Source organism: Ranitomeya imitator, chromosome 2 (assembly GCF_032444005.1).
Source record: "Ranitomeya imitator isolate aRanImi1 chromosome 2, aRanImi1.pri, whole genome shotgun sequence".
Lineage (NCBI taxonomy): Eukaryota > Metazoa > Chordata > Amphibia > Anura > Dendrobatidae > Ranitomeya > Ranitomeya imitator.
In genome coordinates, this window is record NC_091283.1 from 149,469,636 (window position 1) to 149,496,739 (window position 27,104).

The 27,104-nt window shown below is 43.8% G+C and overlaps 1 protein-coding gene across 2 annotated transcripts in view; it reads right to left on the minus strand.

The window, feature by feature from the left end:
- Positions 1-2,854: 2,854 nt before the first annotated feature.
- The window catches only part of NOTCH1 (notch receptor 1), a 49,110-nt gene continuing 24,860 nt past the window's right edge, over positions 2,855-27,104 (minus strand). Inside the window, exons 3-34 of one of the 2 annotated variants that reach the window (XM_069747471.1) lie at positions 23,443-23,708; positions 23,008-23,340; positions 18,747-18,869; positions 18,434-18,667; positions 18,177-18,332; positions 17,904-18,089; positions 17,697-17,810; positions 16,006-16,119; positions 14,683-14,916; positions 14,386-14,496; positions 14,108-14,300; positions 13,626-13,771; positions 13,423-13,536; positions 12,573-12,692; positions 12,019-12,171; positions 11,690-11,918; positions 11,388-11,589; positions 11,135-11,288; positions 10,856-11,040; positions 10,634-10,766; positions 10,264-10,521; positions 10,069-10,181; positions 9,023-9,591; positions 8,447-8,866; positions 8,207-8,355; positions 7,465-7,684; positions 7,180-7,270; positions 6,795-6,957; positions 6,228-6,526; positions 5,864-6,011; positions 5,677-5,774; positions 2,855-5,556 (exon numbers count right to left, since the gene is read on the minus strand). In XM_069747471.1, coding sequence (XP_069603572.1) covers positions 4,129-5,556; positions 5,677-5,774; positions 5,864-6,011; positions 6,228-6,526; positions 6,795-6,957; positions 7,180-7,270; positions 7,465-7,684; positions 8,207-8,355; positions 8,447-8,866; positions 9,023-9,591; positions 10,069-10,181; positions 10,264-10,521; positions 10,634-10,766; positions 10,856-11,040; positions 11,135-11,288; positions 11,388-11,589; positions 11,690-11,918; positions 12,019-12,171; positions 12,573-12,692; positions 13,423-13,536; positions 13,626-13,771; positions 14,108-14,300; positions 14,386-14,496; positions 14,683-14,916; positions 16,006-16,119; positions 17,697-17,810; positions 17,904-18,089; positions 18,177-18,332; positions 18,434-18,667; positions 18,747-18,869; positions 23,008-23,340; positions 23,443-23,708 — 7,456 coding nt within the window. In that variant the 3' untranslated portion in view covers positions 2,855-4,128. The remainder of the gene's footprint in view (positions 5,557-5,676; positions 5,775-5,863; positions 6,012-6,227; positions 6,527-6,794; positions 6,958-7,179; positions 7,271-7,464; positions 7,685-8,206; positions 8,356-8,446; positions 8,867-9,022; positions 9,592-10,068; positions 10,182-10,263; positions 10,522-10,633; positions 10,767-10,855; positions 11,041-11,134; positions 11,289-11,387; positions 11,590-11,689; positions 11,919-12,018; positions 12,172-12,572; positions 12,693-13,422; positions 13,537-13,625; positions 13,772-14,107; positions 14,301-14,385; positions 14,497-14,682; positions 14,917-16,005; positions 16,120-17,696; positions 17,811-17,903; positions 18,090-18,176; positions 18,333-18,433; positions 18,668-18,746; positions 18,870-23,007; positions 23,341-23,442; positions 23,709-27,104) is intronic. The other variant, XM_069747472.1, reaches the window with a different exon arrangement.

The window sequence follows — 27,104 nt, forward strand, 5'->3', positions numbered from 1 at the left end:
TGGACAGTCTGTGGTGCAACGTGACGTTGGTGGATGGTGCGAGACATGATGTCCCAGATGTGTTCAATCGGATTCAGGTCTGGGGAATGGGCGGACCAGTCCATAGCTTCATTGCCTACACCTTGCAGGAACTGCTGACACACTCCAGCCACATGAGGTTGGCATTGTCCGGCATTAGGAGGAACCCAGGGCCAACCGCACCAGCATATGGTCTCACAAGGGGTCTGAGAATCTCATCTCGGTACCTAATGGCAGTCAGGCTACCTCTGGCGAGCACATGGAGGGCTGTGCGGCCCTCCAAAGAAATGCCACCCCACACCATTACTGACCCACTGCCAAAACGGTCATGCTGAAGGATGTTGCAAGCAGATCGCTCTCCACGGTGTTTCCAGACTGTCACGTCTGTCACATGTGCTCAGTGTGAACCTGCTTTCATCTGTGAAGAGCACAGGGCGCCAGTGGCGAATTTGCCAATCCTGGAGTTCTGTGGTAAATGTCAATCGTCCTGCATGGTGTTGGGCTGGGAGCACAACCTCCATCTGTGAACGTCAGGCACTCAGACCATCCTCATGGAGTCGGTTTCTAACAGTTTGTGCAGACGTGCACGTTTGTGGCCTGCTGGAGGTCATTTTGTAGGGCTCTGGCAGTGCTCCTCCTGTTCCTCCTTGCTCAAAGGCTGAGGTAGCGGTCCTGCTGCTGGGTTGTTGCCCTCCTACGGCCTCCTCCACATCTCCTGGTAGCGCCTCTGGACACTACGCTGACACAGTAAACCTTCTTGCCACAGCTCGCATTGATGTGCCATCCTGGATAAGACTGGCTAAAGCCACTCCAGGAACTTGAAATGCTTCTTACGGTTGAATTGGCTGTGTTTTGGGTCATTGTCATGCTGGAAAACCCAGCCAAGACGGCTTCAATGCTCTTACTGTGGGAACAAAGTTGTTAGCAAAAATCTTGCAATACATGGCCCCATCCATACTCCCTACAATACAATGCAGTCATCCTATCCAATTTGCAGAAAAAAGTACCCAAAAAGTATGATGTTTTACCCACCATGTTTCACGGTTGGTACTGTGTTATTGGGGTTTTACTCATGTTGCGTCTTCCTCCAATCACGGCGAGTGGATTTGAGACCAAAAAGTTCTTTTTTGGTCTCATCTGACCCCATGACCTTCTCCTAGGCCTCCTCTGGATCAACTAGTTGGTCAAGGGCAAACTTCAATCCGGCCTGGACATGTGCTGGCATGATCAGGGAGATGTGTGCCCTGCATGATTTTGGGTTGATTCCTGACCTTTCTTAGAATCATCCTTACTTCACGAGGCAAAATCTTGCATGGAGCCCCAAACCGAGTAAGATTGACAGTCATCTTGTGTTTCTTCCATTTTCTTATAATTGTGCCAACAGTTATTGCCTTCTCACCAACCCTCTTGCCTATTGTCCTGGAGACCATCCCAGCCTTGTGCAGGTCTACAATTTTGTCCTTAGATAGCCCTTTGGTCTCGACAATGATGGATAGGTGGGAATGTGATTGTGTGGACAGGTGTCTTTTATACAAATAAGTGAGTTCAAACAGGTGCACTTAATACAGATGAGTGCAGAGTAGGAGGGCTTCTTAACCCCTTAACTGCCAATACGTCTTTTTAGTGACCTGAGCTATAAGAGACTAGCATCCCCAAACAGGAGACAATCCAGCAGTTGTTGACTGTACATTATAGCTGACAACTTGCTGTATTAGCCACCATCAGTGTTGGCACCGTCCATATGTTTAACCCCTTAGCTGCTGTTGTCAATAGTGACTACATCACATAAATGGTTAACAGTGTGGGGGCTTCCTCTTGATCCCCATCAGCATCCTGAGAACATAATTGTGTGGTCCTGATGTTTGCCATGGCTGTTCACGACCAAATAATGGCCTTGGAGTCTGCTGGCTGTAGTAATCTGTTCAGAAGTTACTGACATTTAGGTGGTAAAAATATTTTTTTCATTCCAGCCATGTCACTTTGCATTAATTCCTGAAAAGCACCTCAATGGTTAATAAACTACCTGACTTCAGTTTTCAATATGTCAAAGGGTGCTGTTTTTAAAATGGTATCACTTTTGGAGGTTTTCCAATATATAGGACCCCCAAAATCACTTCAAACATGGATAGATTCCTAAAAAAATAATTTTGTAAATTTCCTTGGGAAAATGAAAAATTGCTGCTACATTTTGAAACCTAAAACACTGATAAAAATAAAATAACATTTTACAAATGGTGCTGATTTACAGAAAACATGAGGAAAATGTTATTTATTAATGTTTTGGTATGGGATGACTATCTGGGTTAAAGGGGTAATCATTCAAAGTTTGAAAATTGCAATTTTTTTTTTTTTTTACATTTGTCAAACTTCTGATTTTTTTTTTTAGAAACACAAAACATATTGATCTAAATTTACCGTTATCATAAAGTATAATGAATCATGAAAAAAAACAGTCTCCAAATCAATGGGATATGTTGAAGCATTTCAGAGTTATTACCACTTAAATTGACACTGGACAGATTTAAAAAAAATTAGCTCCATCACTAAGGGATTAAAGAAAAACTAACAAGTCTGTGAGAGCCAGAATTCTTGCTGGTTGGTAGGTGATCAACTACGTACTTCATGAAATTTATGTAAAAATCACACAATGTGATTTTCTGGTTTTTAATTTTAGATTCTGCCCCTTAGTTGACTTGGTGTACCTACGATAAAAATTACAGACCTCTCCATTCTTTGTAGGTCAGAAAACTTGCAAAATCATCAGTGTATCAAATACTTATTTTCCCCACTGTACACGACTCATACAGATACAGATGACTGATAATGTCTGCACAAACAAAGAAGCAGGGAGTGCTGGGGAGATTCAGCTTTATGTCCCCTTCTCCCATGTGTTTAAGAAATCAAATTTTTTTTATAAGATTTATTATAACAAAACTGTTTGCTTACAAAGCGTAAAAAAAAATACATCATTATTTCCAAACTACAACTTTGCGTGTAGATAGATACAATATTTGTCACTACATTCTAGACCTTTTTTTTCCCCCAATTCTCTTTACAAGATGATATCAGACGCTCCCGGTATTAATCCGCATATAGAAAGGGACTAGGAGTTCATCTCTCCAGCTACTTTAGTCTCAATACGCTTTTTACAGTGGAGGACAACCTCGTAATTCACCGTTCTCCAACCGTGTGCTCATAAGAGCGTCCTTTGCCGAAATGTCTTTGTAAGATTAGAGTTCACGGCGTAGAACCGCAGCGAGTGCGTTTTCCTCCAGGGATATTCACGTAGACTTTTTAAACAAAATCCACAGTATGGGTCTAATGTCTATATACAAAGCTTAGAGATGCCACAGGCTTGTACCAAAGAATAACTTTTTTGTTTCTTCAAGGCGCTGTTCACGATTTGAGGGAACAATGGCTCTGGGACAAAGATATCAAATGTATAAAAACTGACCAAAAACCATTATAACATGTAACTGGGTGGGATATCAATACAACTAAATAGCATATTCTACCATTTAAAAAAAAAGAAAACAGTTTGGGGGCATTAAAAACAAACATTTTCCGTGCGACAGTCGTCAATAATTTGAGTGTTTAAATGTGGGAAGCACATTCAACAATAGACCATAATACTGCAGACTGTCTCAGATGAGGGTTCTTTGGCCCCACAAGCTGCACACACTAATATATATATATATATATATATATATTTTATACACCTTAATGTACAATGTTTTGCCAGTCAGGGGATAAAGTGTTTTGTTCTTTCCAATAGATGGTGACATGAGCAGAGGAGAAAATAAATACCATATTCAATACAAAATCTGTTATCACACAATAGACATCTATAGCTCTATACTTTAAGGCAGACATACCGGTATGAAAAAAAAAAAAAAAAGAATAAAATAAAAGACAAAGTTCATCCAGAAAACATAAATAAAAAGGGGCAGTGTTAAGATTTAGGTCAGCACTAAAAAGTACTCAAATAAATAAAAACAAAATGTTCTGGACTTTGAAATATAAAATTGTATAAAAAGTTTTCCTTTCATAGTCTGTATCAGCATCTGATATTGGCCCAGGCCTTGCTTTATGGCTATTCTTTAGTAGAGTCTATTTGAAAGCCTCAGGAATGTGGTTATGTTGGGGCTGTATATTTGTCGGAGGACTCGATATACCCTCAGACCAATCAGATAGATTTGAATGAGGGGACGAGCTTGACCATTGGTCTGGCGATTCAGGAGATGGGGTTAAGAAAGGGTGGTCTGGGACCTGTAACTGGTGGCTTGGGGTATTGTCTATGGGAGAGGAGTAACTGTGCTGTGAGGGTGGTGTTAGGAACTGGGTGGTTGACATAGATTGAGTAAGAGTGGTTGGCAAAGAGCCCGCTAAGATTTGGGTATCCTGGGGAATTAACGAACGCAGGCTGTTACTCGTCAACTGCTGCATGTCTGATTGTGCCATGTCGTTTGCACAGAAGGGTGCACCAATGTGGGTGGTAGATGCAGAAGTTGCATTGTGTTGCTGTTGCATATTTTGTTGCTGCTGTTGCATATTTTGTTGCTGGAGTTGCAGGTTTTGTTGCTGCATCTGCTGAATTTGCTGAGCTTGCAGAAGATGAGTTTGTCCAGACAACCTTGTGTTGGGAATAGCCTGATAGGTCATCATTGGTGTGAGAGCGGTGGTTGGCAACCCATTATGCAAAGAGGACATCAAGCTGTGCTGGAGGGCTGCTGCAGTTTGCTGATGGCCACCCTGCTGGAGACTAGTTCTCATGGGATTGTACTGGTTGGGGACCATCCCATTCTGCAGCCTCAGCCAGTCACACTGGCCATTCATCACTGAACCACCCACTGTAAACTGCATGGTGCCTCCATTCAGAACAGTGCTCGGGTTCGATACGGAGAGATGAGCGAGACGGGGTGTCATAGACTCAAATCCCATTTGGCTACTACCACCAACCATTTCTTGCTTGGCGGACATATTCATGTGATTCATGCTGATGTGGGTATCAGGCATATTGTTGAGGTGGCTGAGAGGCATTGATGGAGACTGCTGGAATGGGGAAGTCATCAGTGGAGGAGATGACACATCCGACAGGTAGCCATGAGGAGACTCCAGTGAGTCGACGGGGGAGAGGACACCTGAGCTGTTGTTGTCTAGCACCCCACCCTTGCCATCTTGACACTTTTTCCTCCTGGTTTTAAGGTCTTTAGTCTCTTTGCACCCAGAAGCTTTGGCACTTGGCTTTCGAGCTTTCTTCCCTTGCACTGCTGCCTTCATGTTTCCAATATAACCATTAGGAGAGCAGATGGGGGATAAAGTTGAAGCTCCCATGGGACCATTGTGAAGCTGTGGACTCCTGACAAGGTTATAGTCATCCAATAATCGAACAATATCGTGGTGCATACGCTCTTGTGCAATGTCACGTGGAAGCCGATCCATGTGGTCAGTGATGTCTCTGTTTGCGTAGTGATCCAGAAGCACTTTGGCCGTTTCATAGCTTCCTTCTCTTGCAGCAAGGAACAAAGGAGTTTCTTCCTGCATGTAAAGAAGCAGTAGGTTAGAAGATTTGCAGCAATACATTTCTCTACTTTTCCAGAGCAGAACATTTCATCACATTTCCAGGAGGCCACAGATAATACAATACTTTTGCCTCACCTTGTTATTTTGCATGTCTTTATTGGCACCATTTTTCAAGAGAACAGTTGCTGCATCCACGTTATTCACTGCGGCCGCCCAGTGTAAAGCAGATTTTCCTGGGAACATATAAAAGCACAGATTTTACAACCTTTCCCGAAAGGACAGGAAAAAAATGTGATGACTAAAATAGTGTCCATGTGCTTACCAAGATCATCCACTGCGTTCACATCGGCATGGGAGTTGATTAGCTCTTCCACCATACCCTCCACAGCCAGACGAGCCGCCAGGATTAGCGGAGTTGTACCGTCGTACATGCGAGCATCTAACTCTGTTGCTCTATTCCGAATGAGAATCTGTTCAAGGAGGATAAAATAATTAAAAAGGTATTTCCAAGAAAACTGCATCTTTCTAAGCTTCAGGTCTATTCCTGCCCTTGCTTAGAGACGACTGTTATGGAAGAGGGTCAAGATAACGTTCAGTAGTTTTCTTGGTACTCACGTCAGAGGCAGAAGCAGCAACGTAACATTTTATCACACAATATCTATAATTGAACAAACAATACTACACACCTGAAATACACCTTGTGCATCAGCTGCCACCGCAGCATGAAGTGGAGTGCGCCCCATGTTGTCTGGCACGTTGGCATCAGCACTGGACTCCAGCAGCCGCTTGGCAGCATCAGCACGGGCATATCGAGCAGCCAAGTGAAGGGCAGTCTCTCCGGTGCGGTCAGTTTGGTTGTGTAGACTTGCACCTTGACCAATAAAGTCAGAGATCATGTTAGCAGGCGTATCCTCCTCTTCTTCACTGTTCCCGGTCTCTAGTCCTCCTCCGCTGCATGCTGCGATCATAAGTGGGGTGAAGCCATCTGGAAGGAGACAAGAGACTGTTAAAATAATAAATAATAATAATTTTTATTTATATAGCGCCAACATATTCCGCAGCACTTTACAATTAAGCGGGGACATGTACAGACAATAAATTCAATACAAGTTAAGACAATTTAAACAGTGACATTAGGGGTGAGGTCCCTGCTCGCAAGCTTACAATCTACAAGATGATACTTTCTAATACCCAGGATGCAGGTAACATTTATATAATACCCCAAAAAATAAAATAAAGATATATAAGCTTGCCTGGTCCCCGCACGTTGACATCCATGTCACTATCAATCTCTCCTTGGGGTGGAGTGGGAGCCATAGATGGAGCTCTGAGATCGGCTGCATCCAGGTGTTGCTGAGTCCACTGTCTGTGGTCTGTCTGATCATCAAGATCGGGAAGTATGACGTGATCATCAAACTAATGGAGAAGACAAATATCAGCATGAGGCACCTCCAGCTCAAAGACACACACAACTTAGAGTTCCCTGATCTATAAATGCAGCACAAATATGTCAAAAAAGATGCAAAAGCAGCACAAATACCTCTACAGAGAACAAACAAAGCACAGTTGTCCTTAAGGAGACCCAAGATGTAAAGCTCAGTGCAAACTGATGTACAACTATTAAAAGATGATTTTTACCCGGAATCTCTTGCTTTCTGAGGCTTCTTCATCTCCCCACTCATTCTGATTATCATCCATCAAAGAACCATCTGCACCATTTTTTAAGGGCCTACAATGAAGTAACAAAAAAAACAGCTAAAACTTTAAAATAAATAAAAAACAAAACAAACTAACATTTATTTAACATGGTTAACCCAGAACTTAATGCACATAAACAGTATAAATAGAAAAGGCCAATATGTAAAAGATGGAAAGAAATGTGGCGGCAATCAGCACATTTCCAGCACCGGGTTCAACACTTACTTTAAGCCTACTGAATCCTCCCCAAGGGGCTCTCGTCTCTTCTTTTTGGTTGACTCCTTTGCATTGAACCCTTCTGGGTACCAGAGGTGACCGTGCTCCCGTCGTCTCTTCTTGTTGTGGATGAGGACTCCCACGACAGCAAAGATGACAAGGATGACGCACAGGCTGACACCTAGGCTGGGATAGAGCGGTGAGCTGGTCGGTGGAGTTGCCGTTTCACCTGAAGATAACCAGGAGAAGCTCGGTGAGACAGACATTAAAGCTGCATTTCAAAGAACAAGCACAATGAAAATGAGCAGAATTCTCTCTACAAAAAAAAAAAAAAAAAAATTGTAATCTCTTAAAAAAAAATCATTAAAAAAAAATAAGATTATTTTCCGTTACTCATCAGAATTGCAAATTACCCTTAAAATTTTCTCCTGCCCCAAATGGCAGTATCAAGAGACAGGTTTTCTTTACTCCTTTAAGAAAATGGATTAATCAACTTCACATCACTGCGCTCTCGTTGAGCTGCTAAGTCAGAGGATTTACATGGGATTTTCGAGATAACGGTTCTACCACCTCGTGTATGCTATTGATCAATTTTTCTCCCTTTTTTTTCTCCCTTCTTAAAGAATTAATGATCCTGACATAAATCCGGTAGAAAAAAAAAAAAGTTGAAAGGCGTTTTATTTACTAAGCTTTATGAAAAAAAAAAAAGACACCGATTTATTGTACGGACTCCTGAAGTTTGGGAACTTACTTCTAACAGCTTCTATCTTGTATGGGAGGTCTAGATTGCCAAGTGATGCCAGAGCCCCGAGAAATGCCGCCACGTCTGTGGCACTATTGAAGCACTGAGAAGTGGTCTGGAAACACTGCCTATTATCGATCTCCAGGTAGACGATTGACCTGTGTATAGAGGATTACAGGTCACTTACAATTCAATCATGGCAAGCTTTATCTCATGTAACTTTGTGTCGGAAGGAGGTAGTCCACCTACCCTTTCACCTCCAGCTGGTCGAGTTCTCTTCGATATCTGGCAAGCATCAGGGAATCCTTCACACCACTAAAGATGGCACTTGGGGCATCGGCCCAATCCCTTGTGGATCTTTTGATGTGATGTTTCTTCAGCTCCTCTTTGTTGCCGTAATATGGGATAATCATGTAATCTCCATGCTCGTTCTTCTTAAACACAACATTTGTGTGAAGGATCCTACTTAACTCTCGGAGGAAGTCAACAGAAATGTTCTTCAGCTTTTCTGGGGGTACCAGAACCACTAATACCAGGGTGCCATCAGCCAATTTCTCAGGCATATTATTAGCGCAGTCCAAACCATCCCACTCACACTCGGCATTGTTACAGCCTTGGTCACAATGACCATCCCGGAAGTGGTCCTTGCAATACTGGTCATACAGAGGGCTGGAAAAAGTAGGAAAATGGAGTCACTCACAGAGGCTTCAAATGCAGGTCGCCATGCACTTTCCCCACGCTAACTGCACTGTCAGCACTGCCGTCCCCCTGCTCACCCCAGTGTCGGCACATTCTCCCCTAACTTGCCCCTACTTTTTTACTTACTTGCACTGATTGTCGATGTTCTGGCAGTCAAAGCCGTCATAGAGGCATCCTGCGTTGTTACACTGGGAGTCACATTTTCCATCGTTAAAATATTTCCAGCACTGCAGCGCCTCGGTACAATTCTTCCAAGGATCGTGGAAATCCAGGGAGCAATCGCCTCCATCCCATCCACAGGCATGAGTGTTGCAGTTTGTGTTGCAGATTTTATTTCCTGCCTGATCTGCACATAGGTCAATTCCACAAGCTTCTTCAAACTCAGGTGGTTCGATGTCCTGTCCTTGGCCGCCTTTAAAGCCATAGTCCAAGATGTGGCAAAACAGACCATTAAAGTTCTGGGGGCAGATGCACTGGTAGAAAGGTTCCTCTGTTACAAACTTGCACGTGCCACCGTTGTAACAAGGGTTGGAATTGCAGGGGCTGCTGACCGGGTACTGACACAGGGGTCCAGTGAATTCATCTGAACAGACACATTTAGGGGTCTTGAGGGCAGATATACAGGTCCCACCATTGTGACAATGAAGATTCCCACATAGACGGGTGTCATATTCACAGCTGGCTCCATCAAATCCCTTAAAAAAAAAATAATTACAACTCAGTTTTCCATCTCCATATTCATCTTAATAATCTACAGGTTAAAAGACCAAGTGTCATTTTTATAGATAAGTTTTGTTAACTACATTTGGGCCCCAAATCAACAAATCAATTTGGAAGTTGTGTAAAAAATTAACCACTTTTGTTTTCAGTTCTGCTAAAATGAGCAAAGCTGGAATGGGGAATGGATGGGGCCTGATGCCACAGTTGGTCCAATACATGAGGAGCTGTGGCGTTCCCTACAGTAGAAATCTTACTCCAGTTAGGTTTCAGGTGTGGCGCATGAAGGTACATGCCACTCGCCAGATGCTCCCGATTCATAACAAAATATTCAACTCTTCATGAACTAGGACTCCCATCACACCCCCCTCATAAAGACTGGGGAGAAAAAACACCAGTCTTGATGAATTGGGGCCAATATGTTTTATGCCCAGCAGTTCATGCTCATTTCTTACCAGGGGACACTTGCAGATGAAGCCTCGCTCTGTATTTGTTGCAATGGCACAAGTTCCACCGTTTTTGCATGGTTTTCCTTTGCATCCATCAAGCAATGACTCACAGCGCCTCCCTAGTGACATAAGGAATTGGATTAGTACTCACGGTTTACACGGAAGACAAGAGGAAAGAATGGGACCAGAGATATTTGTTACCTGTAAATCCTTGTCGGCATTCACAGCGGTAATCATTCACCAGCTGGACGCAGTTCTGGGTACCGCGGGCATCACAGGGGTTAGAAAGGCATTCGTTCACATCGCCCTCACAGCGCTCCCCGACAAAACCTGGCAAACACTTACAATGATATCCACCAACACGATCAACACATTTGCCGCCATTGAAGCATTTAGGTTCTTGGTTGGGCCCCTCATACAGTGGATTGCAGTCATCAATGTTAATTTCACAGTGAACTCCTGGAGTGAAAAAAAAATAGAAAAAATGTGGAATATTGATGCAATATAAGAACTGGAGGGTTGATATAGCACCCGCATATTTGCAATGTCCTTTTTATGGCTTCTGCTTTACCTTGGGTGCCTCTGGGACAGGAGCATTTGTAAGTATTGATCAGATCAATGCAGGTTCCTCCATTTTGGCAAGGGTAAGAGTGACACTCATTAATTTCCTCTGAACAGTTAACCCCATGGTAGCCTGCAACACACTGCAAAAGAGAAGAATATATAACAAAAATATCCAATCTCCATTTTATTGAGCACTGACAGCAGGTCAACAAGGTCCATAGATGCTCACCTCACAGGAATAGCCGCCCAGGTAGTCTGTACAGGTGGCTCCATTCTGGCATGGGTTGGGACTACATTCATCCACCTGCTCCTCGCAGTAGCTTCCAGTATATCCGGGCTGACACAGGCAGTAGTGGGTGTTCCCAGTGTCTCGGCAAGACCCAGTATTCCGGCAGAGACTCTGGACGTCCACACCTGGTGACAGACAAAGTGCAATGTCACAAGACAGGATTTTAAGGAAGCAGTAACGTGTGATTATAAAGCACAGTGGTCTCCGAGAAGATCTCACCTCGCTGTAAAGCCGCAACATCGCATGAAACATTGGGGACATCACAATACAGCCCAGTCCAGCCGCTATTACACTCACACCGATACAGGTTGTTGGTTTGCCAGCATTTTCCCCCGTTTTTACATGGTGAAGAGTCGCACCATCTCACCAAATTCTGTAGAAAATAAAATCAATGTTGTTACATTGTGGAATATGGAAAACATGCTTTTCCTATGCAAGTAGAAATAAACTTGCAGAGTATAGTATTGAGTACCTGACAGTTCAGTCCAGTGTAGCCCTGGGGACAGGTGCACTTGTAGGTCCCATAGCTGTCCTGGCACGTGCCACCATTGAGGCAAGGTTTGGAGTCGCACTCATTGATGTCATGCTGACAGTAGCTTCCGGTGAATCCGGGCGGACACTGACAGGTAAAGGCGTTTATTCCGTCCACACAGGTGCCACCATTGAAGCAGGAGCTGGAAAAGAGAAGACCAGTGAATGGCGGAGAATATTCAGCTGTATATAATAATAAGCTTCTCATTTTCTCCAGTGTGTGTGCTCTTGAAGCTGCTGTACCTTTCTGTACAGTCTGGAGTGTTTATTTCACAGTGAATTCCACTAAATCCCGAGGGGCAGGTGCAGGTGTAGCTGTTCACACAATCCGTGCAATTTGCCCCGTTCTTGCAGGGGTTGCTGGCGCACTCATTAATATCCTCTTCGCACTTTGGCCCACGGAAGCCGGGCAAGCAGTTGCAGTAGAAAGCATTGATACCGTCAGTGCAGGAACCTCCATTGTGGCAGGGGTCTGAAAATTAAAATCATAGGAAGGCAATTAATTTCTCGCTCACCCCCCTAAAATTCCACCATCTAGAAGAGACGGCTGGAGGCTGGCACAATGCACTCACTCGGCTGGCAGTCATTAATATCAGTCTCGCAGTTCCTGCCGGTGTATCCAGGTTTACAGATGCACTTGTAGCTGCCATTCGTGTTCTGACAAAGGGCGCCATTTCGGCAGGGGTTCTTCACGCACTCATTGATATCGATCTCACATGTTTGTCCTTTGTGAGAAAAAAAAAAGGATAAGATTGTACTGATATGGAGGATGATTCAGGTCACTAGTTAAGTCTATGGAAAATATCTGCAAGTCACTCAGCTGAATAAGCACACATTGGTACGGCTGGTTTCTATAGCAAAGGATTTATAAATCTCAAGTTACAGGGGCTTTATTACTGAGAACAAACAAGGCAGCTTGTCGGCCATCAACCATAGGACTTTATATATTACTCAAAGGGATCCAATACAGAAACATAGATGAGACTACAAAATATGCAGCAACATGGAGCTCCACTCCATCACGTCACACAAAGATAAAGCCAAAAAGGAACATGTGCTGCAAGACATATCAAGAGAGCAAATCTCATCAGGCTAGGATGCCAGGGTAAATGCAGGGCTAAATTACCTTGCCAACCAGCAGGACAGACACAGGAGAAACTTTCAAAGTCTTCTGATTCTCGACAGTTTCCATCATTTTTACATGGGCTATTTGCACAGGGGGCTAAGACATCCTCACATGTGGCTCCTGGAGAGAGTACACAAACAGCATTACCAAAACAGTGTGCCAAGACCCATTTTATTACAATCAGTGCCTCATCTCCAGGTTTTGTGCTGCAGTTATTGGTAGATGAAAAAAAAAAAAACCTACAAAAGCAAGCAGCTAAAAATGTGACATCGGCAACACGGAAAAAATAAAACGTAGGAAATTTATTTTCTCAGTGAGCCGCTCTCTCTGAAATAGGCCATGGCCTTTTTCCAAAACCTTCGATATCCTCATTGGGTTACTGTGGAGACCAGGGCCAGGCAGGAAATTCAGTAGGGTTTCCTGCAATTGTGCACATTGCCATTTTAATGGAAGGGGAAGCAGGAAGCCAGTAAGCAGGATTTGACTCGGACAGCAATTCCCATCTACCGCAAATCTGTCAAAATAATCTCTCACCCACCCACCAGGGCTGGAGACGCGCACTGTAAGCCGGTCGCCCGAGAACGATCCAAAAAAATGGCACTCAATACGCCAAGAATGAGGGTTTTTCCACCTTTGACAGGATCATTGGAGAGACTCATCGCACAGCCTCAACTTGTTTGCGGGAAAACTATGTTATTTTTGGAGAGAGACAGTGTATGTGGAGGCAATGGATAGTTTTTCCAAGCAAAATATTTTCTTCCCTTGACTTGGAAAAGAACAACGAAGTAAGCCGAGTATCCCAGGCGCTAGCGCTGCTTATATAACAAAGTATTCAGTCTGTTGGACTTACCAGTGTATGGTAATATACAGTTGCACTTGTATCCAGCCACGCCATCAATGCACGTCCCCTCATTGAGACATGGGTTAGATGCACATTCATTGATGTTTGTCTGGCAGTTCACTCCTTAAAAATAAAGCACACAGCATCAGAAATAAATCCGGTTATCCATTAGAATTCGGATTGTACTGATAGGCGAGGATGGCGACACTTACCACTGAAGCCCTCCTTACAAGTGCAGAAATAGCCGCTGGTCATGTCCTTACAGGCTCCCCCATTCATACACGGATTGGAGTCACATTCATTGTTATTAATGTCACAGTTGGTTCCACTCCAGCCCGAATCACAGTCACATTTGTATCTAGAGAACAGACATGGGATGTGATCTGTGGCCAAAATTATATGGTCATCCAAGATGGCTGTTCCTATAATGCCAGCCCCTGGATAGCAAACCTACATATTAAGGAACCACTACTTCCCTTGACCCATGGTCAGGCTTATTTACCAATCAGGGAGCGAGAAAAAGTTAAGTAATAGCCCCTGGAGGGGGTACTATGGGTAATTATGTTATTACATTCTTAGACAATTTTCCCACAAATAAGGCAAACTAAGAAGTTCAAGGTTAATCATTAAGTACTCCATCCAAGAGGGTTAACTAGCTTGTAACCTGCGATATCAACCCCTTGTCAACACTCACCCATTGATGCCATCACGGCAGAGTCCATGTATACAAGGGTTGCTCCTACACTCGTCCACTTCAGACAGACACATTGGTCCTTGGAAACCCTCAGGACACGTGCACCGAAAGCCGTTAATAAGGTCTTCACAGGTTCCCCCATTGTGGCAGGGATTGCTGGCGCACTCATCAATGTTAATGTTACACATCTTCCCTGAAAACAACATAAATGTCACAAATGGCAGATTGCATTCCTATAAAGCGAAGGATCTCCGTGATGTATTATCTGTCTGACTTACCTGCATAGCCCGGCTCACAGGCACACTCGTAACCATTGATCTTATCAATACACTTCCCCGAGTCACAAGGATTGCTGGCGCAATCATCTACATTTACTTCACAGTTGGTTCCTGTTAAAAAATAAATAAATAAATACATTAAAGTTGCATTTTACATCGTGTGGTCTGTCAGTGTCATTAATTATCTAGATCGCTTCCCAGCTCCGTCCATGGTTTAATAGCAGGGAGATTCCCTATAACAGACGCCAGAGGACAATGTATGTTCTGTTCACTGGAGAAGACTATGGCGCCTCTTACCTGTTGTTCCTTTGAGGCACTGGCACTCGTAGTCGTTTTCTTTGTTTACACACTGTCCACCATTTTTACAAGGCATGCTTAGACATTCGTTAATGTCTGTGTCACATTTCCTTCCAGTATACCCAAGTTTGCATTCACAGGAAAAGGTGGCAATGCCATCGATGCAGGTTCCATGGTGGCAGGGTTTTGGACTACAGTCATCTATATCAACTTCACAGTGGGGACCTGCAAATCCTGCAAACAACACAATTAACCTTAGAGCCGAGAAACACAGAGCTGACGGGTAATTACATTAGTGGACCAAAAGTTGTATCAATATGACTTTTTGTCAGAAGCCTAAGAGGAGATATTATAATTTTTCAACTGCGGTATATAAATTATCATCTCTATCAGTCATTCGTCAAAGACTTCTGTAGTTTGCAGTGGCAGCAAGAAACAGTACAAGTCTCTGACGACTGTCACCTCTATTAGCATCTAGGGGAGCAACAACTGTACGGGACAAAGTGGTCACAGATACTATTTCAGTAAGATATGGCCTGCAAAATTAAAGTAATCTTCCTACGTTCAGGAAATTATCTCAAAGTATTTAAAATGTTTCTCCTCCTGTAATTTTACGTCTGTCTAATAAAATATGGGGAAAAAAGGCTGCAGTGATTATGCAACAATGAAGTGTCTCCGTCTTCTCAGTTTGCTCGCAGGGAGAAGCATTCAGGGCGCACAGTGGCCGCGCACTTGCTGGAAATAACAGCTTTTCATCGCTCGCTGCCATTCATAGGAGCCTGATTAGAAATGATTCAGCTGTGAAGGCTCAGTGGTGACAATAGTGGCATTGTCTCCCCTCAGGGCTCATGTCATCGTCCCATCAAGGCCACTCCTCGCAGCCTGCCGCTCAATGCAAAAGAGAAAAAGAAAAACCCTTTCTGTAGAATGGCCTCCAACTTTTCCCGCGTCTTTTTCTTCCCCTCCTTCTCTACACAAAAAAAAAAAAATGTTCTGGCTTTAGAAGATAAAAGCACAAAAGGAGAAAAGAAAAGAGCCCCTGTGTGACAACACCTCTGCCCTGCGTTCCACATGGGGAGCGTTCCGCTTTCATTCTAATTGCGACACCAAAGCTGCAGACATCTGCTCCATCGCAGATCACTTTCCACGCTCTTTCATCATTAATCCATTGGCTTTTGCGACATAGGACAGAGGTTTTCTAATCTTCTGAACAATCAAATTATTTTTCTCTTTGGTCAGTACAAGACCACAAATCCCAGCATTTCTTTCTGGATAACTGCCAGCCAAAACAGAGACAAAGAACTGATGTGGATAGTACATTACCTTCTGTGCACTGACAGGTGTAGGTGTTCGGTCCATCCACGCATTTGGCGCCATTTTTGCAGGGTGTGCTGGCACACTCGTCAATGTCATACTGACATAAGTGACCGTTAAAACCTGGGGGGGGGGAAGTTGAAAATTTGGTTTTGTGGGGGGGGGTTTAGGCAATATTTTGGGCAATATTTAGGCAATCCCCTGCTTCCCCCCCCCCCCCCCCCCTCTGCAAATCTCTTCACTGGCTCCCATTCCCTCAGCGTATCCATAACCTGTCTCCTCCATACATCTCTGAACTAATCTTCCCTCACGTAATCTCCGGTCCTCCCAAGACCTCCTACTCTCCTCCACACTCATTCGCCCCTCATCCAACCGTTTCCAAGACTTCTCCAGAATATCCCCCATCCTCTGGAATTCTTTGCCCCAACACGTCCGACTATCAACCACATTCGGATCCTTCAGACGAAACCTGAAAACCCATCTCTTCAGGAAAGCCTACAGCCTGCACTGACCCCGCTGCCGCCTCATCACTACCGAAGCTACCGCCTCACCAACACCGGAGCTCCTGCAACCCTCAACATGCTGTCTCCTTCCCCATAATCCTGTAGAATGTAAGCCTGTCATTGTTAGTTTGCTTACTGTAAGTGATATCTGTAACTTGTATGTAACCCCTTCTCATGTAAAGCACCATGGAATCAATGCTGCTATATAAATAAATAATAATAATAATAATCTGCTTGAATGCTTGGGAAATGTGGGTTCTGGCAATGACCAGAAACATACGCATTGTCAAAATGGTCATCCACTGACTGCGATAAACATATTTGGAAGACAGGCGAGGGGGACAGTCTAGTCTTAAAAGACCCAATACTGCAGCCAGGCCTTGTATGCCCATCTTAAGCTGGACTACAGAGAGATGATGCCGCTCAGCATGAAATCAGTCTGCCCCATTACTGCAGCCGGCTCAGCCTTACTATCCTCACAGCTCAGTTTAACATTCATTGTCAATCTTCACACCACATTGCCCTCCATTGCAGGTCACGAGACCAGAGGAACCAGTAGCCTTATGAATGACTTTAGGATTTAAACTTTCTTGATCCTTAGACACAGGGGGCCAAAGCACGTGCTTCACTAAGGATACCATGGAGGCATCCACGCTGGATGAAAGGGAACGGGGCCTCCGATGCTGCATTCACATCAGGTTATTTACATTCTTTGCAGAGATTAGGCGAATCCTGATTAGAATACAACGCTGCTTTCAGCTCTAACCTCCCGCCTCACCTATCCAGTATCCCCTCTCTATACTGCACACATGCATTGCACCTGTCAGTGCCACTGCATATAATATGCATAATCTTTCATCAGGACACAGCATGTTCCCTTTTTTTGGCTCTAATATCCATTGTGAAATTTATGCGAAATATTCACATTTACAATTAGGTCTTTAATATATACAAAAAGAGGACAGCAGCCAATATGAAGACCAAAGCAATGTCAGAAGATGCAACCAATGCTGTGCCCTTCAATAGCCCATTCTTTCCTATGTAGAATTATAACATGTGATCGACCCATCTCAGATCGGCAGACGAGTATCAGCTGATGGGAGGAATTTTCCTCAAGTGATGGAAGGAAGATGCCTGCGGGTGCAGATTAGTTGTAGCCCTGCCAGACAGCGCTGTTCTATTGATCCGCTTTCTCACCTGTGGGGCATTCACAGAGAAACTCGTTGATTTTATCGATGCATCTGCCATTGTGTAGACAGGGACTGCTGGCACATTCGTCAGAATTGATTTCACAGAACTTCCCCTCATAACCTAACAAATTAAAAAGTAACAGTTCATATGATGACACGACCAGAAAGAGAAGGTGAATGCTCCACATCTTCCTATAATCAGTAATGGGCGCACCTGGCATACAGATACACTGGAACTCGCCAATCTGGTCCAGACATGTGGCGTCATTCTGACAGGGGTTGGAGAGACACTCATTAACATCAATCTCGCAGCGAGGTCCTGTGTAGCCCGGGAGGCAGTTGCACTGGAAAGAGCCCTGAGTGTTGATACATTTACCACCATGTTCACAGGGGTTTGCACCTGCATAGTCAAACCAAGAGTTAGTGCGACTTTCCAGTAATGTCTGACGTTATGGTATTCATTGAGGATGGTTGGAAGTCTTTTTACCTAGAGAACATTCATCCACATCATGGTTGCAGGCAGGGCCCGTATACCCAGAGGGGCAGGTGCAGATAGCTTTGCCATTCACTGGGTTGGTATCGCAGTTGGAGCCTTCGTTGCAGGGGTTGCTAATACAAGCGTCATCCAGGTGACAAAGCAGACCTGTAAAAGCAAAAAAGTACAGCAAGGCATCAGCCAATTCTGATCAAATAAGCTATGAAACATACCCGGAAGTCTCAGAAGACATGAGGAATTATTCTCACCAGTGCGGCCGTGTGGACATTCGCAGTAGAAGGATGCTACTCGATCATGGCAGGTGGCTCCACTGTTACATGCGGCGTTGGCACAGTCATCAATGTTCTCACTGCAGTCCTCTCCTGTCCAGCCGTTGACACAGACACAATTATATCCTCCATGGGTGTTGTGGCAGGTGCCTCCATTCTGACAGGCGTTTGGCATCAGCTGACACTCGTCAACATCTTCGGTGCAGTACTGGCCTGCGTGACGAAAAATCACAGACATTGAGGCAGCAGCACTGATATACTAGAAACATATAATACACAAAGTTATCCCTACCTGTCCAGTCAGGAGAACACCGGCAGTTGTAGGTGTTCACGCCATCCACGCAGGTGCCTCCATTCTTGCACTGATTTCCTGGACAGTCGTCAATATTCTCCTCACAATTTTGGCCAGAAAATCCTTTAAAAAAAAAAAAAAAAAGTGCAAAATAAGTGACAGAAATAAAGGGAATTATTGTGTGTCAAAACTAAACCGGGGGGAGGAAAAGGTTCAATTTTAATCTAGATACCGGATGCAGGTAGGCGTAGGTGAAATATTCATGGACGATACAGACCAACAGGATTGGGATTAAATTACAGCTCGTTTTATGATTTGACCTTATTTGATGGCAGCAGTCGCTGTATACACAAAACGAGGAGCTTATTCTCTGGGATTTGCACTATATAGAGAAGACTTCACTGTTGGTTACATGGAGTTATTGTTTTGTTTGCTAAGTGTGAGGAAGATGGAAATTGAGCAACAAGTGAGATTAGACCAAGTCTCCAGCAGCAATCAATGTGCCAGGGAAGGGCCAGGAGTAGACCAGCCATAAAAACGTGCACAATAGACTTCTAATGCTGCCGCCAGCCTGATTGTTGGAAGCTCTTACACAAGACCAACATGTGGCTAGTTACTTATTAATCAGGCTACTGCAGCATATGAAGCTTATGTGATAACGCTTGCCATTCCTAAAGGTGGTCATAAACCTTAGATGGCTGCTGGCTGAACATTCATTTAGTCAGTGAGTTTTCTCTCAATCACCCCATGTACACGTGTGATGGGCGCAGCAGATCTGGTGTGGAGAATGAGCAGAGACCGGGCACCACTGATACTGGCTTATTTGGAAAGTAGAAATCAAGCATGCCCAGCTTCCCCCACAAACACAATAGATGGTCAGCTGGTTAGTTGCATGGGCACCAAGTGGGTAGTCTGGATCAGGAACTCTCTGCAGAAAACGGATCCTTTTGACATTTGGATAGGGATTCTTCGGCCAACCTATTGACAGAGTTCTGCAGGTCTATGACTTCATATTTCACTTAGTCACCATTTTGAAGATCTCAGCTTGGTGTCAGTGAACAAGTCCATTCTATACAACCATAGGCTGACAATCCTATTCACAGCAAAGTGATAGTTACAATCCTCTGTGAGCGACTGATACATTGTAGCAAAGACAGGAGACAATTAGGTGGAGAGCTGTACTGAAAATATTGTAACGCCTTCAGTTACAGTAAACACGTATCTATAGATTACCGGATAATTGATCGTTCAAGAGGCATTGGAGAATGTTTTACTGTGAGAAAAACAAACGTTTCTAATCAAATCTAAGTTTACTGTACACAGAGCGAGGTAGTTGCACTGACGGCAGGGATAGCATGCAGGTCAGTGTGAACCTGTGTGAACACATTAGTGGGTGTGAGAACCAGGGCGAGGCCATCAATCACTGCTCACAATTTATCTGATAATAGCAGGATTTCTACTGCAAACAGCAGCAGAGCTTTTTGTGCCGCCGGAAGGCGAGAACATAAATGGTGCAGTTAAGCAACGGGGCCCAATAATGAAATTGAATGTGAACAATGTCTGCCCCATCCATCGGTGTGTGTACAGTGACAACATTGCCGTTCGGCTGCCCGTGCTCTGCCAGGTGTAATATGATCAGCACGTGTTTATCCAACAACAAGAAACAAGTCTTTCCGAAAGTGTTTCTAAATCTGCTGGTGCTGCCGGCCCACACCTCATTCCCTGCAACAAACTGGTTGTAACCAACTTTCAAATAACTGACGCTGCAGGAGACACCAGAACATAACGTCAGGATGGATCGGCAGCCAGCAAACAGAAGGGACAGGTCCTTCAATAAAAGGCAGTAATGATCCAGGTGTGATGGAGCGCGGGACGCCCCACCGCCAGCCGCCGAACACACACCCGGGGATCATGTGGTCTGCTCTTTGATCTCTCAATCTCTAGAGGAGGTATTCTATTTTATGATAAAATGTCCCAAGTCGCATGTGCTGTTAAAGACACCTGCTCCACAAGCCCATAAAATAGAGGCGGCTATTGTTGTTCAGCTTCAAAGTATCATGCAGGTTAATGTTTGCCCAGTTTTAACATGCCTGGGTGCAGAACTAAGAGGAAGGAGAATATACCCGATGATTCACAACTTAACCCATGGAATGGTCTGGAAATCATGAGACAATGGAGACATCTTACTGCATATATGCTGTCCGGATACAGCTTCTGAAGAGCACAACTCCCAGCATGGCCACACAGACAACTCCATACATTCTGCAGCAAGTGCGGGTATATAGGCACAAGCCACATGCACACATTTCAGAACTAAGCACCAAATATCAATGTGCCTTTAAATCTGGGATTATTGATCTTTGGTTACTTCTTGACCTTGTGGTAGGGTTAGAGGGGTATGCCCATCTCCAATAACCTATCCCAATATGTAGGAGGTGTAATAGTAATAATATTAGCAAATACCTCCAGTTAGAAATGTAGTATTTGTTTTCGGAATCACGGTGTCTTTCCTCATGTGCAGGCATTGCAGGACTTGAGGTATCCATGGTTACGACTACTAGCAACTAGCCGTCACTACATAAGTGGTCGTAACCATAGATACCTGCAATTCCTGCAATGCATGCATACGAGGAAAGACACAGTGAATCAGAAAAAGTATACTACATTTCTGATTGGAGGTATTTGTTAATATTATTACTACTACTACACCTGCTACATATTGGGATAGGATCTTGGAGATGGGAATACCCCTTTGATGCTCCGTGTTTCTCCTGGTGCCCAATATATTTAGTGTAGTGTTCAGTCGCAAATTACATGCCTCTGAGGCTACTTTCACACTGGCGTTTTTTTCATTACGTCGCAATGCGTCGTTTAGGGGAAAAACCGCATCCTGCAAAGTTGTTTGCAGGATGCGTTTTTGCCCCATAGACTTGACACACGTCGCAACCGTCGTGCGACGGTTGCGCCGTGTTGTGGCGGACCGCCGGGAGCAAAAAACGTTACATGTAACGGTTTTTGCTGCCGACGGTCCGCTTTTTCCGACCGCGCATGCGCGGCCGGAACTCCGCCCCCACCTCCCCGCACCTCACAATGGGGCAGCGGATGCGCTGGAAAAATGCATCCGCTGCCCCCGTTGTGCGGCGCATTCACTGCTAGCGTCGGTACCTCGGCCCGACGCTCTGCGACGGGCAGAGTCCGACGCTAGTGTGAAAGTAGCCTAAGCCACCTATTAATTCAATTTAAGGATCTCTGCTCCTAACTTTTATACTTGTTTGGTCTCCAATAAAACTAAAGATTTTTTTTTTTTACAGCTTAATTTTGTATTTTCATTCAATTAAAAAAAAAAAAACTCCAGTGGAGCATTTGACACCCATTATTCCACAGGAGGAGATAATGCTACAGGCGCATGAGGGAATATCAAGGATTTTCATACTTCTCTTGATCTGAACAGAAGGAATTTATTTTTATTGCTTTTCTGAGCTGAGGAGGAAGAAATAACTTCCGCTTTGTGCGAGGTTGAAGCTTCCTGTTCTAGAAGTGTGTGGCTCTAGGGGTCATCATCTTACGTCTCAGAATCAGACCAATATAGAAACGGTGAGCAGTGACACAGGCAACGGATCCCTTAGGAAACTGCAACCAGAGCGAGGAGGCTCAGTGCTGAGTATACACATTATTCTTCACTTCAATTATCTTATTGCTAGCATTAGGAAAATCTGGTTATATACCCTAGTCGCCTACAATTTTCTGCCGTGGAGGCTGCAGGACCAGACATCTTCCTCCTGTTCTTTAGAGTGACAATTATTGTGGTGGAACGCTTTCTCCAGGTAGGTCTGTATGTGCAGCTTGGGAAGTGATTGGAGTATTTGGTGTGGAATCACATTGCCGGACATTCTTCTTAAAGCCGTATAACAAACACTTACACCACTTAGCAGCTTCCCCTTTAATGCTACGGCTGAAAATCAGTAATCTTATAAATGGCCACACATTGTTACGGGGCAACAGCTCAACATGCATGGCCATATCTTTGAATTGTGGGGAGAAGCGGCGTGTGATCACATCAGACAAAACATTTCCTGCCACAGTACAAGACCCAAAGCTTACACAGAGGTCTGCAGCCACAGGATCCCCCCCGCTCCGCTCATAACCTCATTATTGCACTATGCTTCCAATAATTGGTTTTATGTCACCATCCAGATGTGACGTCATCTCAATTCAACAACAGTTCTAGCGCTCTGCATATAATCTCTAGAAATGGACATACCTGGCAGACACGTGCATTCATAAGAGGTGTCATCTGTCTGACGGCAGGTCCCACCATTTTGGCACGGTGACGGGGTGCATGGCACGTAGGGGATATCGCAGTAGCTTCCAGTAAACCTGCTTTTGCATTTGCAGGAAAATGATCCAATTTCATTTGTACATGACCCTCCATTCTTACAGGGGTTATGCTTGCATTCGTTAATGTCCAGTTTGCAGGTTTCTCCATGAAATCCTTCTGGACATTTACAAATGTATTGAGAATCAAAGGGGACGCAGCTTCCACCATTAGCGCATGGGTTGGACGCACATGGGTCTGCTTTCTGGCACGTGTCACCTGTAGAAATGTAAAAAGACAACGTGAGACAAATACACTACAGAATGTCAGAGCTAATGACGCCCCAGCACTAGCACCATTCCATATATATGTATTCCCTACCTGTCCATCCTGGGGGACATCTGCATTTATAGCTCCACTCATCTGTGGTCAGATCGCAGGTCCCTCCATTGCGACAGGGGTTGCTGAGACACGCATTGTCCTTCCGAGTGATGCACCGCAAGTCCTGATAACCCAGCGGGCAGGTGCAGGTGAAATAAGCTCCGCTCCCTCTGATGTCGTATTGGCAGAAACCACCATTTAAACATGGGTTACTCATGCAGGGATTGGTAAACTGGCAGCGCTCGCCAATATATGGACTTGGGCATCTGTAAGCGTAATATCAGAATTCAGCCTATAAACAGCTTGTAAAAGACGACATTTTACACACTTAAACACAATGCAATGTTCTTGGTTATCAGCCAGTTCAGGCTGCGGAGGAGATGTGACTGTAAGACAAGTAATACAATCTGTTGCTCCCTGTTGGCGACCATTTGGGCTGGAGAGTGGCTGATTTTAGGACAGGTATAAAAAATGTATTCCTCCCTCCCTTACAAAATGTAGTGTTATTTAATAGGGCAATCAGAAGGATGCCTCATTCATAGGTTTTAATCAATGGTTAAATATTCGTAGCTCTTTTTCCTCAGGATTAGTGTTAGAGCTCATTCAGTACACGAAAGGCAACTAGATCTGCCCTCCATTAGCAAACTCGGCCCCGGGAGAATCGTACACCTCCTGGCAATAAGCCTTTAACATGACTGTGTCGCATGTAAAAAGCATGAAATAAGCATGCAACGCTGCAGCCTGTGGATCAGAGTGGGCGCAGCAGATGTGACCCCTACATCACCACCTGTTACCAGCGCATTGGCCAGTGAAGCCTGCCTCAAACTAAACAGATTAAAGGGAGATTTGTGGGAGTGTGTGGCCCCTGCAGTCAGGGATCATCACTTCCCAATCATCCCAAAAATCAAAAGTCAACAGAAGAAGAAACTAAACAAACACAAAGCAGCAAACTCCCTGCCAGATGATTGGAGGTGGAGGCTCCTTGTAATCTGGAGAAGGAAAATCGAGCAGTGGTGAGAAGAGCACTACAATTAGGGTTTCGAAAAAGTTTTATATACTGAAGTATGTAACTATTTATAGCTGAAAGGGTATATTGGTATATACAGCGAGTTTAATAAGTATTGAACACGTCACCAATTTTCTAAGTAAACATATTTCTAAAGGTGCTATTGCTATTAAATTCTCACCAGATGTCTGCGACAACCCATCCAATCTACACAGGCAAAGAAATCAAACCATAGATGTCCATAAATTAAGTTAGGTGTAATAATGAGAAACAACACAGGGAAAAAGTATTGAAAAGATGAAGACAGGTGCAAAAAGCCATGGAAAGTCATGACACTAGCTGAAATCCATCAATGATTTGAAAACCATCACATCAAAGACTGAAAAAATAATATCAACTGGTTCAACTGATGGCCTATAAAAAGATTTCTCATTACCAAGGTGCCACACAAGAAATATCTCACGATGGATAAAACCAGAGAGTTGTCGCAAGACCTTCGCAACCTTATTGTTGCAAAATATGCTGATCGCATTAGTTACAGAAGAATTTCTAAAATACTGAAGGCTCCAGTGAGCACTGTTGGGGCCATAATCCGGCAGTGGAAATGGGCCACAATCAGGTGCTTCCCACAAGATTTCAAACAGGAGTGAAAAGAATTTTCAGAGGAGTTGTCCAAGAGCTAAGGATCACCTGTGGAGAGCTCCAGAGAGACCTAGAATCAGCAGAAAAAAATAAAAATAAAAAATAAGGAAAATCGATAAGACAACTCAGGAGACGGGAGACATCACCCTCACATTGAACATATGGCATTAATTGGCCTGGGAAGAGAGAAACTAATTAAATCAATCAACACTTCAATGTCAATAGAAATCGGGGCCTCCTGTAGTGACCAGGTAATTTAAGCAGATAAATTCTCTGGGGAAAAGACACAAAGTCTGAGATCCATATATTCCATAGGCAGAGAAGTGGAAAATCTAACATCTTCAGAGGTAACTTGTTCTTTTCAGAGAAAAACTCAACAATTGCAGTTAAACACTGAATCCGGTGTACAGATATGAATATTGGGGTTTTATATTGATGTGATATTTAGGGGAGTTTTTTTTTTGTGTTGTAGTGAAGGGACGGACATAAATTAAATCACCGTAAGGCCATTGTAACCCCTCCAACTTAATAATGATGGTGCTATCCAGGTCATGTTTAAGCTCTATAGAGATAGTTAAAGTCACGATAAGAAGTATGACGACAATATCTATCGCCTGGGTCCTCCAGGGGCAAAATACCCTTTTAAGTTGGGGATCTCATGGAACTCTGAAGGACCTAGCACATGTCACAATCGGTCCCCATGTGAGCTCAAAGGGAGGGAGGATTTGGGCATAGCACGGAGCTAATAAAAATGAAAGTTTGTGTGTCTATGTACATTTTTGCTGTGAGTGTTCAATTTTCCTAACCAGATTTTCTTTTGTTATTCCTTTTTATTTTATATAATTGTATATATAATATTGTGTTATTCTCATTTTGTATCATCTTTGTATATTTTTATAACCATTGCCTACCTTTCTGGATTAAATATATAACATTTTATAGCGCTGTTCCTCTTACTATGTAAACCGCACCCTGAAGCCATGCACTGCCATTAACTGTTGTCCAATCGGCCTGTATAAAGGATTGTTGGTGGCTGCTAGTGGTGGCGCCTTTTTTTTTTTTTTTTTTTTTGGTTATTGTGGTGCTGGCAGTGACCATCCTGGGATATATATTTATATATTATACACACACGCACACCTGTGAGAGACAGAATCTAATAGTAAAAAAACTGAAAAATCACATTGTATGATTTTTTCATAATTAAATTGCATTTTACTGCATGAAATAAGCATTTGACGACCTACCAACCAGCAAAAAATTGCGGCACTGTTTCCCTGACAGACTGGTGACAAGAGGTGGGATCTGCGTGAACCCACACTTGACAACTGGTGACAGCGGTAGGATCAGTGCAACCCCCGACTGTCGTCCTTGACAAGCAGGTACAATTGTTTCAAAGAAAACAATACATAGTGCACTCAACCTCCATGGCCTGTACGCAAGACTCCATTGCTGAACAAAAAGCATCTTCAAGGGGGTTTAAAGCTTGCTCAACATTTAGACAAGCCTGTGAAATATTGGGAGAATATAGTCTGGTCAGATGAGACGAAATTTGAACTTTTTGGATGCCATAATACACACCATGTGTGGAGGCCAAAATACACTGCACACTACCCCAAAAGCACCATACTAGCAATGAAGTGTGAAGGTGGGAACATCATGTTGTGAGGCTGTTTTTCAGTATACCACACTCGCAAGCTTCATATAATTGAAGGAAGGATGAATAGACAAATGTATTCTTGATAAAAATCTGCTGCCATCAACCAGGATGATGAAGATGAAACGAGGGTGGACATTTCAGCAAGACAATGATCCCAAACAAACATACAGCCAAGGAAACTCTCAATTTGTTTCAGAAAATAAAAATAAAGCTGCTACAATGGCCCAGCCAATCACCGGACCTGAATCTAATAGAAAATGTATGCAAGAAGCTAAAGCTGAGAGTCCAGAGAAGGAGCCCACAGGACCTTCAGGATGTGAAGAGTGGAAGAGTGTAGTGTAGAAGAATGGGCCAAAA